At 54.1% G+C, this 12,524-nt stretch overlaps 1 protein-coding gene across 1 annotated transcript; it reads left to right on the top strand.

Moving 5' to 3' along the window:
• The first annotated feature begins 205 nt into the window (after positions 1 to 205).
• Positions 206 to 12,132, top strand: LOC119107093 (CCR4-NOT transcription complex subunit 7). The gene is made up of 9 exons (XM_037230455.1): positions 206 to 327; positions 2,970 to 3,012; positions 3,994 to 4,145; positions 5,625 to 5,818; positions 6,898 to 7,059; positions 7,472 to 7,631; positions 8,369 to 8,464; positions 9,315 to 9,440; positions 10,973 to 12,132. The coding sequence occupies exons 2-8, from the start codon at positions 2,991 to 2,993 to the stop codon at positions 9,438 to 9,440; spliced, it is 912 nt and encodes a 303-aa protein (XP_037086350.1). The 5' UTR covers positions 206 to 327; positions 2,970 to 2,990; the 3' UTR covers positions 10,973 to 12,132.
• Positions 12,133 to 12,524: the final 392 nt, after the last annotated feature.

Raw genomic sequence — 12,524 nt, 5'->3', positions numbered from 1 at the left:
CAATGCCCCGATTGACGATTCCATCCGGACATCTTAACATAGCAAATTCCAAAACAAAATGTTTTGAATGAATTGACCTGTCTCTGCTTTCCAGCTCGCATAATTTTGTCGTGGCAATTCGGTGGCGTCATTAAACAGCTGGTGAGATATCGTACGGGGCAAACTTAACCGAAAGCAACAACTGCGCCAGCATTCATTGTTCCGAGGTTGGAGAAGGCGGGGGTTAGCGTAATCCGCGTAAGGCGACCCTGAAGGGAAGCGTTGGCGTCTGCATTTCGTTTCTCCGCTTGCTGAATTTGCCTCGACACCCGGATTGAGGGGCTGCGGGTAAGGAAACTTGTTAAGACCATCAGCTTGTGTGTGTTTCTCGGTACATTGAGAAAAGCCGCTCTGCTACTACATGCACTTGTCTAGTTCATATGGTTCATATGGCGCAGCGGTCGTTCGCAGTGGAAGGCTCATCATCAAAGAAGGAGTGTTTTCATATAGTTGTTTGACATACGTTATCATTTTTCTGCTTCAATTTCCAAGAACATTGGGGGAAGGCTTAGTGGTGGTTGGTGGGGAAGTAGCTCCACCCTAAATACCTTCTCTGCTTAAAATACAATTACCTAATTTGGAAACCCAAACATTTCAACAAGAAATTTGCCTGGTTAGTGATTGCAATGAAGGAAATCCCAGTCAAGATGTGTTTTTGGCAACAAAAGTTGGCTAGATATATTGAAGTTTGTGTGCGGATGTGATTTTAGATAACTGGAGAGCCCCTTGCTGGGTATCCTGTGGAGTACCTAACAAAAGTTGGCTAGATATATTGGGGCTTGTGTGTGAATATGATTTAAGTAGCTGGAGAGCCATTTTCTGGGTATCCTTACTGGAGTTCTGACTTGCTCAGTTTAATTACTCAGTTCTTGCCTCCTCTTTTGAAAATCAGTGGTACATTTGGTTGAAGCTATGCTATGATTACACAGGGTTTTTGTTAAAAGGTCACTTGTTTTGAGTTAAAGTTACAACATTACCTGCAAGTTCAGGGATTTTTCTAAAGCAGTACCTAGTCTAGAACATGTTTTGTTGCCTTTGCATTATGGTGTTGAGTTGTCAGTGAAGCTTTATCCTGTCATGCAAGCTTACATTTGTGTTAATTATAACCTGATATGAGGATTCCTCAATGAAAATAAATATTTGCTGGCATTTATTTAATGCCAATATCATAAGCATTGGTCATTTATAGCTTTAAATTATGTGGAGATTTGTGTTTTCCCCAGAAATCTAATCAGTAGTGCGCAGAAAAGCGGGATGGCAAATATTGCAACATCCCATCATGCTTTCATATCGTACTGTTAGTGGATCACATATAATCCTACATTATCAGAAAATGAAGTTAGGCAAGTTGCAAAATGAATTATAAACATTGATACCAGTGGTGAAAACACCATACCACTGGTACAGTGGCCAGGACGGTGGTTTCTGCACATAATGGGTGGCTGACAGCCAACCTTCAATAATTGCATCCATTGCGCTTGATGCCTACTTGACATCTGTGTGCTTAATTTTGTGATTGTGTGTGTGTGTCTAACTCAGGTCAGTACATAATGCACTGAGTGTCAGATAAGTTTGATGTGAATAATGTGTTGGGATGATTTTGTGCAAAATTTCTTTCTCATCACAGATTTCCTTGAAATATTGTCTGTGTGCTGAAATCAATGAGCTGGTAGAACTGTGCACCAAGCTTCAAGCACTGGTATTCATTGTGGATGATGCCAAAATTTTGGCTGTGATGTTGCTGCTGTGCCTGACATGTGGAGCATAGCATTTATCAGTCTTGGCTGAGGTTGAGTTTGGGGCTGATCACTGCCTGAACCAAATTTGTTACATGCTGCGAACCATACAGGTGGCAAGGACACTGTCCACACAAGCTACTCTCTGCACTTCTCTTTGGAGCACCTTCAACAAAGTGCATCCAAACTTTCATTTCTTGCTGAAGGTTTCTAGGGTCACATATTGTTCTAGAAGAGGAAGCATGATAACAATTTTCATCATCTATTTGTTGTAACTTGTTAGTGCTAAGCACACTTGTCTTGGGTCATGTTTTGTGTAAGCTGAATACACATATTTGTGTTACACTGCATTACATTGACTGCAGCTGCCATGACATCATGCTGTGGTTACACCTTTGACCTCAAGGAAATCACTTGCTGGACCATGCAAATGCCACAATCAAAGCTTTTTTGAAGCATACCTGGGTACATATTGTCAGTGATTGTTGAGATATGGTGTGTGCATGCATGCATGCATGCTGTATATGCCTGATCAATGCTGAGCAACTTTTAAAATCCAGTCTGGCCCATGCAGTTGACATATATGCAGGGGTGTATGCTCATAGTAGCCATCAGGGGCACATGCCCTGCCCCATTGTCAAAGTTGTGGCATGTAGTGATACGCACATGCTAAGAGAGCTAAAAATGCATGTAAAAATAGGATCAGAAGCATGCAATACTGTCTTACAACAGGCAAGGTGTCTGTGTGTGTGTGTGTGTGTGTGTGTGTGTGTGTGTGTGTGTGTGTGTGTGTGTGTGTGTGTGTGTGTGTGTGCGTGCGTGCGTGCGTGCGTGCGTGCGTGCGTGCGTGCGTGCGTGCGTGCGTGCGTGCGTGCGTGCGGCCGGCCGGCCGGCCGGCCGGGCGGGCGGGCGGGCGGGTGGGTGCGTGCGTGTGTGCGCGCACGTTTGTGCGTGCTAAACTCATTTTTCAGTAGAACCGTGTATCTGTTCCTTCATTGCAAAATTGTGTGTATGCCCCCTGCATGCCATGTGACTCGCATTTAATCTCAGATGGTGGGAAGCTCATATGGAGGCACTGAACAGGTATTTGGTAGTCCAGAAATTAGTCTAGTATTGTTAGAACCCTGCAGCCATGCACCTTTCTGGTGCACTGTGTCAGTTGCAATGTGGCCAAAGTTCTCTTTTTTATTCCAGGTGTGAGGTGGATCTGGGTTCATGGCGATCCAGAATGGAATTGGTTAGTACATTATCCTGTTATTTGTGGTTGTTTTTATGGTTGTGACTTGTTCCATTGTTCACATGGAAAATTTTAGAACAATTGCAACACTGTATGAATTCAACAACTTAATGTTGTTCTCTCCCATAGTCAAGGTGAAGTGATGTATGGCTTTGCTCTATCAACACTGGGTTTGAATGCCAGATATGACATTTGTATAACGTGATATTGTTGATGCTAACGACCAATGCACAGTTGTCGTTTAGCACCAGATAGGGGGATAGCACGCCACTGGGCAGCTGCCTTGTGAGTGGTCTGTCAAAATGTGCAAACAAGATTCACCATCCGTCATTCGGCGCGCCAAGATTCGCTGTTTGTCCGCACCGATGGCCAGTTGGTTCGGGCGCCCCCCCCCCCCCCCCCTTCCAATCCATGCGCCCGTGGCGGGCAGGTTCGTGTCGCTTTAGGTGCTCGCTGTTTGCCATTGACAGCTTTGGCCGGGGCAGCGACCATGCTCAAGGTCAGGTGCTGTCACAGGGCAGGACAGGCCGTGCCGAGCATTGCGGTACGGCAAACTATCGCCGCCAAATTCTGCCGCTGACCTGAGATTGCGCGATCAGATGGAAGAGGCCAGGGCTCACACAACAAGCACTGCTTAGCGTGTGCTCTGATCCCAGGCGTCTATTTATGCAAGACGTTCGAATTGAACCCTTAGAATATGTTCCTGTGAACCTAAATGTTTCTGAAAAACTCTGTTTATCTGGAATGGAACTATTTGTATGGCGTGGAGCCATGGCAATGAGCTCTGCTTTGTTACTCAGTCTCCGAACAGTCTGTAAACCCTTGAAATGAGATTTCTAAACAAAGCCCAATTCTAGTTGTACAGCTTAAATAGTCAACTATGACCAGTGTCTGAATGTCGCCGAGTCTCTGGTGGCATGCTCTGTGAACACGTGTTTTCCACGGATGCGTCGTTGCCATTGTGTTGTGTCTGGCCTGCAGAGGCGGGCGCGTGGCCGGTCTCGTCCCAGGGGGTGATGCAGCACGCGCCCAGCAACGAGGAGTGCGGCATTCGCGAGGTGTGGGCCTACAACTTGGACCGCGAGTTCGAGCACATCCGAAAGGTGGCGCAGACGTACAAATACGTGGCCATGGTGAGTGCAGTGAGCGCGAGGAGACGGCGCGCCGCACCGCGCGTGGCCGGGAGCTGTGTGCCGGCTCGGGCTCGGCGCGCCGCGGGTAGTGTGTTCTCTGGTATAGATCGCCCGTGTTGACGGCCGCTGGGGTCCAGCGGTCCAGCTCGCTCGACCAGAGCAAAGTTTGAGGACACGATAAGATCAGATTAGATAAAAGCGCTCGATTCTGCGGGCGGACCCGGACCGCCAAGACCTCTGGTCCTGTGAGTCAGGCGCTCCGTCCCCATGGCGACTGTCAGGGATCCTGTGGCAGCCACCCTATTTGGGGATCGAAGGTTTGCTGCTGGGGTGACGGACATTTCGCAGATCAGCTTGGGGTCTCGTTTTTTTGTGTTGTGTACGTCATAGACAGTTTGGTATTCATATTCAGTATATATGGTTGTTTCTTCAATGCGCGAGTTGTGCGCGCATTCTCAGACTCGAATTACAGGGTCACGAACTCTCCAAAAACACGGACTTGGGCACCGTGCCCGAGTTCTGGCTTTTGCCCCCACCCTTGGCTTAGGTACGAGGTGCGCAGTTATTTGCGTGCGGCGTCTTTTGCTGCCCGTTTTTAAGTCTGGCTTCGGTCCTCCGGTGCATCATGTGGCTTTGATTGGCACGTGCGCATTATGCTTTGTTCTTTCGTGGTGGCGTAATTATGTGTCAGACTCATACCTTCCCGGCCGTGTCTGTGTCTGACCGCTCCGTCCTCTCCAGGACACCGAGTGTCCGGCCCATGTCTGTGTCTGACCGCTCCGTCCTCTCCAAGACGCCGAGTTCTCGGGCGTGTATGTGTGTGACCACTCCGTCTTCTCCAGGATACCGTGTTTCCGGCCGTGTCTGCGTCTGACCACTCCGCCCTCTCCAGGATACAGAGTTTCCGGCGTGTCTGTGTCTGACCGTTCCGTCGTCTCCAGGACACCGAGTTTTCGGCCGTGTCTGTGTCTGACCGCTCCGTCCCCTCCAAGACACCAAGGCCCCGGGCGTGTCTTTGTGTGACCGCTCCGTCTTCTCCAAGACACCAAGTTCCTGGCCGCCTCTGTGACTGACCGCTCCGTCCTCTCCATGACACCGGGGTCCCGGGCGTGTCGGTGTCTGACCGTTCCGTCCTCCTCAAGACACCAAGGTCCTGGGCGTGTCTGTTCTGACTGCCTCGTCCTCTCCAGGACACCGAGATCTCGGGCGTTTCTGTGTCTGACGGCTCCTCTCCAGAACACCGAGGTCCGGGGTGTGTTTATGTCTGATCGTTCCGTCCGCTCTTGGACGTCGGGGTCCCCGGCAGTGTCTGCGTCTGACGGCCCCGTCCTCTCCAGGACACCGAGTTCTCGGGCGTGTTTGTGTCTGACCGCTCCGTCCTCTCCAGGACACCAAGGTTTGTCTGTTCTGACCGCTCCGTCCTATCCAAGACACCAAGGTTCTAGGTTTGTCTGTGTCTGACGGCTCCGTCCTCTCCAGGACACCGAGTTTCCCGGCGTCGTGGCGCGGCCGATCGGCGAGTTCCGCAGCGCCCAGGACTACGAGTACCAGTTGCGCCGTTGCAACGTCGACCACCTGAAGATGATCCAGCTGGGCATCACCTTCTTCAACGAGCAAGGCTTTACGCCCCAGCCCATCACCACCTGGCAGTTCAACTTCCGCTTCAACCTCGGGTACGGCGGAGTCTCTCCCGGGGTGCCCCGCCGCTGTCTGACGCAGAGACACTGTTTTGTACTGCTGAGAGACGTGGGCCGTTTGGAGTTAAGGTCATGTTGCACGTGGTGTCTGGTTATCACGTGCTGATGGCCGGTATGTCAGTTTGGCGCTGGCGCTCCTTGTCGCCCACTGACGACTATGTTGCAGTGTCAGGTCGCCCCCTCCCCCTGTCTCACAGGTGGTTTGGTTCCATTGTGTCTTACCTGATATAAGCCGTGTTCATGTTGTCGGTGCGCATTGCGAACCGAATGGACGGCGTCGCTGCACTCCCGCCGGTCACATCTGCCCTCTGGTGGCGTGGGGCGGAACTTGAGTCAGCTTGAGCTGAGGAATCGCCCGAATGGCCGTAATGTGCGGGAATGGACGTTCGGTGTAGTGACTGTCGGTCTGATTGTTACCGTCTGCTTCGTTCACATGACCAATGATGGGCTAGTTTCTGACAGGCAGAAATGAGGTTAACGTTGTGTCTTATCTGCATACAGCGTTTGGAAACACCGTGATCGTGTGGGTTGTGCCCCAGGGTCCAAACTAAGCCATTGCTCCGTCCCGGCTTTTAAGGCACTCACTAAGGCCTCCACTATTTTCCAAAGCCGTGGAACGCACGTTATTGTATGTAGCTTAGCCACTGGCTGTACAATGCCAGATAGCAGTCGTTTCGTACGTAGCTGAATATGCGGCTGCGCCTAAAGATGCCACTGCATGCTGGGGGCGATTTGAGAAAGCGAACGGCTTGATTTCAGGTGACGTCCAGAAGGCCATGCCGCCCGGCTCGTTTTGTCTGCCGGGAGGCTTACGGCAGAACATTTATGCGCCGTAGTGTAACTGTGAACCGGACGCGAAGAATCTTTAGCAGTTATTTTAATATAGTTGTGTTATCAGCATATTTGTAATCGAAAGAAAGGCACAGCAAATATACGGTTGTGTCTGTTAACGCCGTCGCTGTGTAAGGACGCCGAACACATATGGCGTGAATCGGCTTGAAGTGAAACTGGCACCGTGCCAGACTGGCCACTCTCGATGTCTGCATGTGTTTCAGCGAGGACATGTACGCCCAGGACTCCATTGATCTGCTGCAGAAGTCGGGCATCCAGTTCCGCAAGCACGACGACGAGGGCATCGAGCCGTTCGAGTTCGCCGAGCTCATCACCACCTCGGGCGTGGTGCTCATGGATGACGTCAAGTGGATCTCCTTCCACAGGTGAGCTGCGCCCCGATGGTGTCCCGTGACGGCGCCGACGCGTCACCCCTGTCCGTGGTTAGTGTCATGGTCGCTCTCAGAGTGCTGTCTGGCGGCTGGCCCCTGACAGTCCTCTCCCGTGACTGCGCCAAACTGTCTGAAGTATTTCCTTCGTACGAAGCTGTCGTCGCCACGGCACGGGGCCCTGCAGTCCAGTGCGGACGGGGTCTGGCCCTGCGGATGCCCATGACCGGTCCTGTCTCGCGTGATCCGCACCGACCTCGCGTCCAGTTAGTAAGTCAACGGCGGCACCCAGACGCCGTGGGTACTTGCGTTGAGCCACCTTTGGTTTCCTTGTAGCAAAGGCTGAGCCACTCGCCGCTCTTAATGTTTCACTTTTGAATGTATGATTTAAGGTTTGCTTCTGTTTCAGCGGTTACGACTTCGGTTACTTGCTGAAAATCCTGACCAATCAAAACCTGCCACAGGAAGAGTCCGAGTTCTTTGAGCTTCTGCGAACGTATTTCCCCACTATGTACGATGTCAAGTACTTGATGAAGTCTTGCAAAAATCTGAAAGGAGGATTGCAGGAGGTAAGGTGATCAGGCACCCTTGTGCCAAGTCAGTTTGATTCATATGGTAATAGCACGTCCTTCCTCAACCAGTCTTTAAACACTGTCCTTTAGGGTATTTGGCCAGGCCTAAACGGTTACGATTGAAAGACTAGTTTACTTTCTGCTCGGTATCGCATCGCGAAAGGCTATGGACGGACGAGTGCGGTACGTAATCATGTCCCGACTTGCGTATGAATAATCGCAACAAATGCCCTTTTGTGAATGAAAGGTAAATAGTACGGTATGTGTATATGACCGTGGAATGCCTTCAGGTCGCGCTTGATTTGCGTCGTAAGGAAAAGTAACGTAACGAGAAGCACGACGTGTCGGAAGCAGCAAAATTATTGTTTTCCCAAGGAATATGCAAGGTGCTTTGGTAACTATAAGCCTCGCATCAGCATGGTTCTCCCCGGGCGTAGCTACGCGACGGTGCGCTTCCCAACCCCACGTCGTCGCGAATGGTCCGTCGACCCGACCTGGTGGATCATGTCACTTGTATCTGGACCGGCATGCCTGCCACAAAAAAAAACACAAGCTTATTTGCGTGGCATCGCTATCGTCTCCCTTTGTGTGTCCAAATTGGAGACGGGCCGCGCCATTCATGCTGTGCTCGGCTCTGTCCTGCTGATGGGCCGATCGGTCAGCACATTGCTGTTCTACTGACACGTCCCTGATGGCATGCGGTGGACGTGCTGACGGCGGTGTGTCTGCTGCAGCTGGCCGACCAGCTGGAGCTGGAGCGGGTGGGGCCTCAGCACCAGGCGGGCAGCGACAGCCTGTTGACCGGCGCCGCCTTCTTCAAGATGCGCGAGGTCAGTACCAGGCACGCTTGGGTCACGGTGGCGGCCGCGTACCCGGTGCAGTGGGGGCAGGTCGGCCTGCAGCCGGTAGTATGTGTGGGGTGGGGGGGGGGGAAGGGAGATGCGTGAGACACAACGCAACACGTGGATGGACCGTGGTGACCAGGGGATTGGCTCTCGGTAACGAATAACCCGCCAAGCCACTCACATCGTATCTGTGGTGGAGTGTACGGTGTACTCTGATGGGTGTGACCCGTTGTGGGTGTCCGGCGTGTTTGCTTGTCGTCTGATGATGCCCGGCGATTACCCGGTGCTCAGAGTGGTCTGCCGGGTGGTCCGATAGCACCGCCCACAACTGGTCAGTCCGAATGACCCGAATCGGAACGCAATCTAGCGTCAATTGAGCGGCGCCTAAATGGAATTATCGCTACCTGGCCGGTGGTGAAATGGGAAACGCAGTCAATGTTGGGAGACTCGGCCGGGACAGGTCTAGGGCGGGTCAGGTGGAGAGTGCAGAGTACTCAGCAGGAACAGCGGAGCCATGGTCGGCCGTGTGAGCGTGACTCCGTTGAAAGGTGCAGATACTCGCGGCCAGTCATGTACTTCGTGCGAGTGAGAGCTCGAGCTGGTCTTTTTCTCTCTTATTCATCTGGTTTTCTTTCACGATGTCATTGTGTTGTACCCAAAGTGTGCAGTTCCCCACTTGGTCCCAGTTTCGGACCTGACACTGACCAGACTGGGCTTGGGCTCTGTTTATCCGCCCGTCGTGTGTGCGCACTGTCGCTCCCCAGGCTGCACGGCGAAGCTTGGCTGACGTGGTCGGCTTCCTCGCAAGCTGGACTAGCCCGTTTCCGTGTTTCAGATGTTCTTCGAGGACAATATCGACGACGCGAAGTACGGCGGGCACCTGTACGGGTTGGGCGCTCCGTACCTGGTGAACGGTGGCGGACCGACTGAGGCCAATGGCGACAACACCACCTCGGCATAGGTGAGCCGAACCCCCTCCCCCGCCTCGGCATAGGTGAGCCGAACCCCCTCCCCCGCCTCCGCCTCAGCATAGGTGAGCCGAACCCCCTTCCCCACCTCGGCATAGGTGAGCCGAACCCCCTCCCCCGCCTCGTCATAGGTGAGCCGAACCCCCTCCCCCATCTCGGCATAGGTGAGCCAAGCCCCCTCCCCCACCTCGGCATAGGTGAGCCGAACCCCCTTCCCCACCTCGGCATAGGTGAGCCGAACCCCCTCCCCCACCTCGTCATAGGTGAGCCGAACCCCGTCCCCCCGCCTCGGCATAGGTGAACCGGGCCGCCTGTCGCCATGCCGCAGCCGCTCCGTCACTAGAGGCCCCGGGAGACGGGACATACTCCAGTGAACGGGTGTCCCTCCCTCCAAAGGCGATCACATTGGTGCGTGCCGCCGGTCGCTCGGCGGTTCCCTCGCCCCCACATACAGCCCAGGTACTGGCAGTCACGGCACGGTCCTCCGGCCGGCAGTCACACACGAAGGCGGCCCTCTGCAGACGTGGGGACAGCGCAGCGGGCGGACTAGCATGCTCAGAACGCTGCACACCGATCGTGCACGCAGTGCATCGACTGTCAGGCAACAGCCTCTGCGCGGGCGCGAGGCAGGAATTGCCAGATGGTCTCGCGCTAGACCCTAGTTCGGTAGCCGCGCAGCCACAGCCAGTCAGCCACACCCGTACATAGATGACCACCGCTAGCCAGTTAGCGATAACCGGTACAGAGACGACCACAGTCAGCCTTCCACAGCCCGTACGTAGATGACCACCGCCAGCCAGTCAGCCACAGCCTGAACAGAGACGATCACAGCCAGCCAGCCCCACCCGTGCATAGATGACCACCGCTAGCCAGTCGGCCATAACCCGTACAGAGATGACCACAGCCAGCCAGCCACAGCCCGTACACAGATGACCACAGTTTTGTCGTCCAGTGGAAAAATGACGTGTCGTGTCTGTCGTTTGTGACCAGCTCTTAAGTTCAAGTCGTTGTCGCTTAACGAGGATGCAGGAGGAGCGCGCCTCAAGCAGGCGTGGCCGCGAAGCCCTTCTCCAGCTGGCTGCGATGCCCACGTTATGGACTCGAGCGACGGACAGTTGACCTGACCTAGCTGAGAAGCGGCATGAGCTTTTTCTTTTTGGGACGGGCGCAGCAGCCCTGCAGCCACAGTTCGTCCCAGACACGCTGCGTAATACTGCATATATGCAGACACGCAGATTATGCAGACAGGCCACATGCAATGTGACGATATGTCCAAAGTTATTACACCCAGAGAAAACGGAACTTTGAATAGCTTAAAAGCTTGTAGAGCACAGCCGGGAGCCCCGTATAGCTGCACCACGAATACGTCGCACTCCCACTGTTTCTGTTCAGAACGCCGCGCAAGGGTGGAGCATTGTCTTATAGCTAAAGTTTCGCATCCTATAACTGTGTCAATACCGATGGCAGTCTCCCCAACCGCAATGCGCGCGAACGCCCCTCTGATCGACGCCTGTTGTTCTTTCAGTGACGGAGTGGACCGGACTCGAGAAATTCTCTGTGATACTTGGGTTCAAATCCCCATTTTACCAGTGTGTCCAAGGCGACGTGGAGCGCCAGAGCAGGATGGGGAGGAGTAACTGGCGCCAGTGTTCAGACCTGCGAAGTCCGTAACCAGGAGACTGTTTCGAGTCTGTGTGTACGTGTAGTGGTGCTCTGCTGTGACCGTTGCGTGCGCTTGAATCAGGGGGAGATGAGAGGTACGACTGCCGACTGACGGGGTCCCGAGCCACCTCACACGGATATCACCACGGCGTTGGCGCTCTGTTGCAACGTTTTTTAGCGTTTCTGGTGCTCTGATAATTCCTAGTCTGTCTTTTAAGCATTTCTGTAGTACAATGGCCCCTAACTTGCCTTGTGTGGAGCGGTGCATTTGGTGACGGCATGGCCCTCAGTCTCGCTGGGGGTGTTTTACTCGGCGGACGACAGTTGTGCGTTTTATCTCGTGTGTGCGTGGTAGGCAAGGTGGGACCAGCGGGCCATCAGGGCACCCGCCGTCCTCCGTCCAATGAAGCCTCGTACCTGTCACCTCCCCCCACCGCGGCGTCACTGTGGGCGCGGCTGACACCGCCCGCCCGACTGCGCCCCCCGCGCCAGTGGGGACAGGTGCCGGCCGGCCAGCCCGCTCTCGCCGTCGCCCCGCCCCGAACCGCGCTCTCTCCTCTCGTGTCTCTGTACAGCCTCGCCGCCCGCTGTCGGGCCCGCGCTGTCCGCCGCGCCTGCGTTCTCTGTGGGCGCCGCTGCCCGGATCGGTGTGCGCCGCTGCCGGACGATCTCCGCGGAGCGTCGGGCCGCCCCGGTCCCCGCTACTTACGCGAGTCTGGCCAGCGCCTCGCGGTCCGCCTCCAGCCCTGTGGAACAGAATCGGTACTTACACGAGTTTGGCCAACGCGTCGCGGTCCGCCTCCAGCCCTGTGGCACAGATTCGGCACGTGCGCGAGTTTGACCAATGCGTAGTGGTCCACCTCTGCTCTGTGGTATCCGCTCGGTAGTTGCGGAGGTCTGGTGCTGATCACTTCCTGGACCACGTCTGTATCAGTTCAACACGGCTGGCGTGCAGTCGTCGTCAGGAATGGAGGTGTTTTTTATTGTGTATTCTAACCATGTAAAATACACTTGCAAAGCGCTGTCCTCTTTGTATGTCGTTATTGATTGGAAGGCCCAAGCGGCGGCCAGCCGCGATTTACTCTTGAGCACGTTACTCGAGGCTGCAGTTGCGAAAGCAGAGTTTGATGCCGCTGTCTTTTAGTGAAACGTGTGGCGCTAGCTGTTCAATTGCCGGCTATTTCGTTGATATGTAGCACGGAGACGTGTCTTCATCCTCACCGGCAGCTATTCTTCCATCGCTGGAATCAGCGTCAGCGCCTTGCGAGTACGCATATAGAGCTGTGTTTGTCTTGATTGCTGGATGCCGTGTGCTGTTGGGTCACCGTTTGATATGCGTCATGGGATGTCGCCAGTCCTTTGTCCTGGGGCGCTGTGACCTGGGTCGAGCCTGGCGGTTAGACCTGGGCCGGGCT

This window comes from Pollicipes pollicipes, unplaced genomic scaffold, assembly GCF_011947565.3.
Source record: "Pollicipes pollicipes isolate AB1234 unplaced genomic scaffold, Ppol_2.1 Scaffold_6686;HRSCAF=7923_pilon_pilon_pilon, whole genome shotgun sequence".
Taxonomy (NCBI): Eukaryota; Metazoa; Arthropoda; class Thecostraca; order Pollicipedomorpha; family Pollicipedidae; genus Pollicipes; species Pollicipes pollicipes.
Note: the sequence above shows the minus strand (reverse complement) of the source record. Positions and strands in the feature narration are given on the sequence as shown.

Bases quoted from the DNA above. Each gene is read 5' to 3' on its own strand.
- LOC119107093 (XM_037230455.1), top strand. From the start codon at position 2,991: ATGGCGATCCAGAATGGAATTG. The intron at 4,146-5,624 runs GTGAGTGCAGTG...CGTCCTCTCCAG, and splicing joins CGTACAAATACGTGGCCATG to GACACCGAGTTTCCCGGCGT. The intron at 7,060-7,471 runs GTGAGCTGCGCC...CTTCTGTTTCAG, and splicing joins AAGTGGATCTCCTTCCACAG to CGGTTACGACTTCGGTTACT.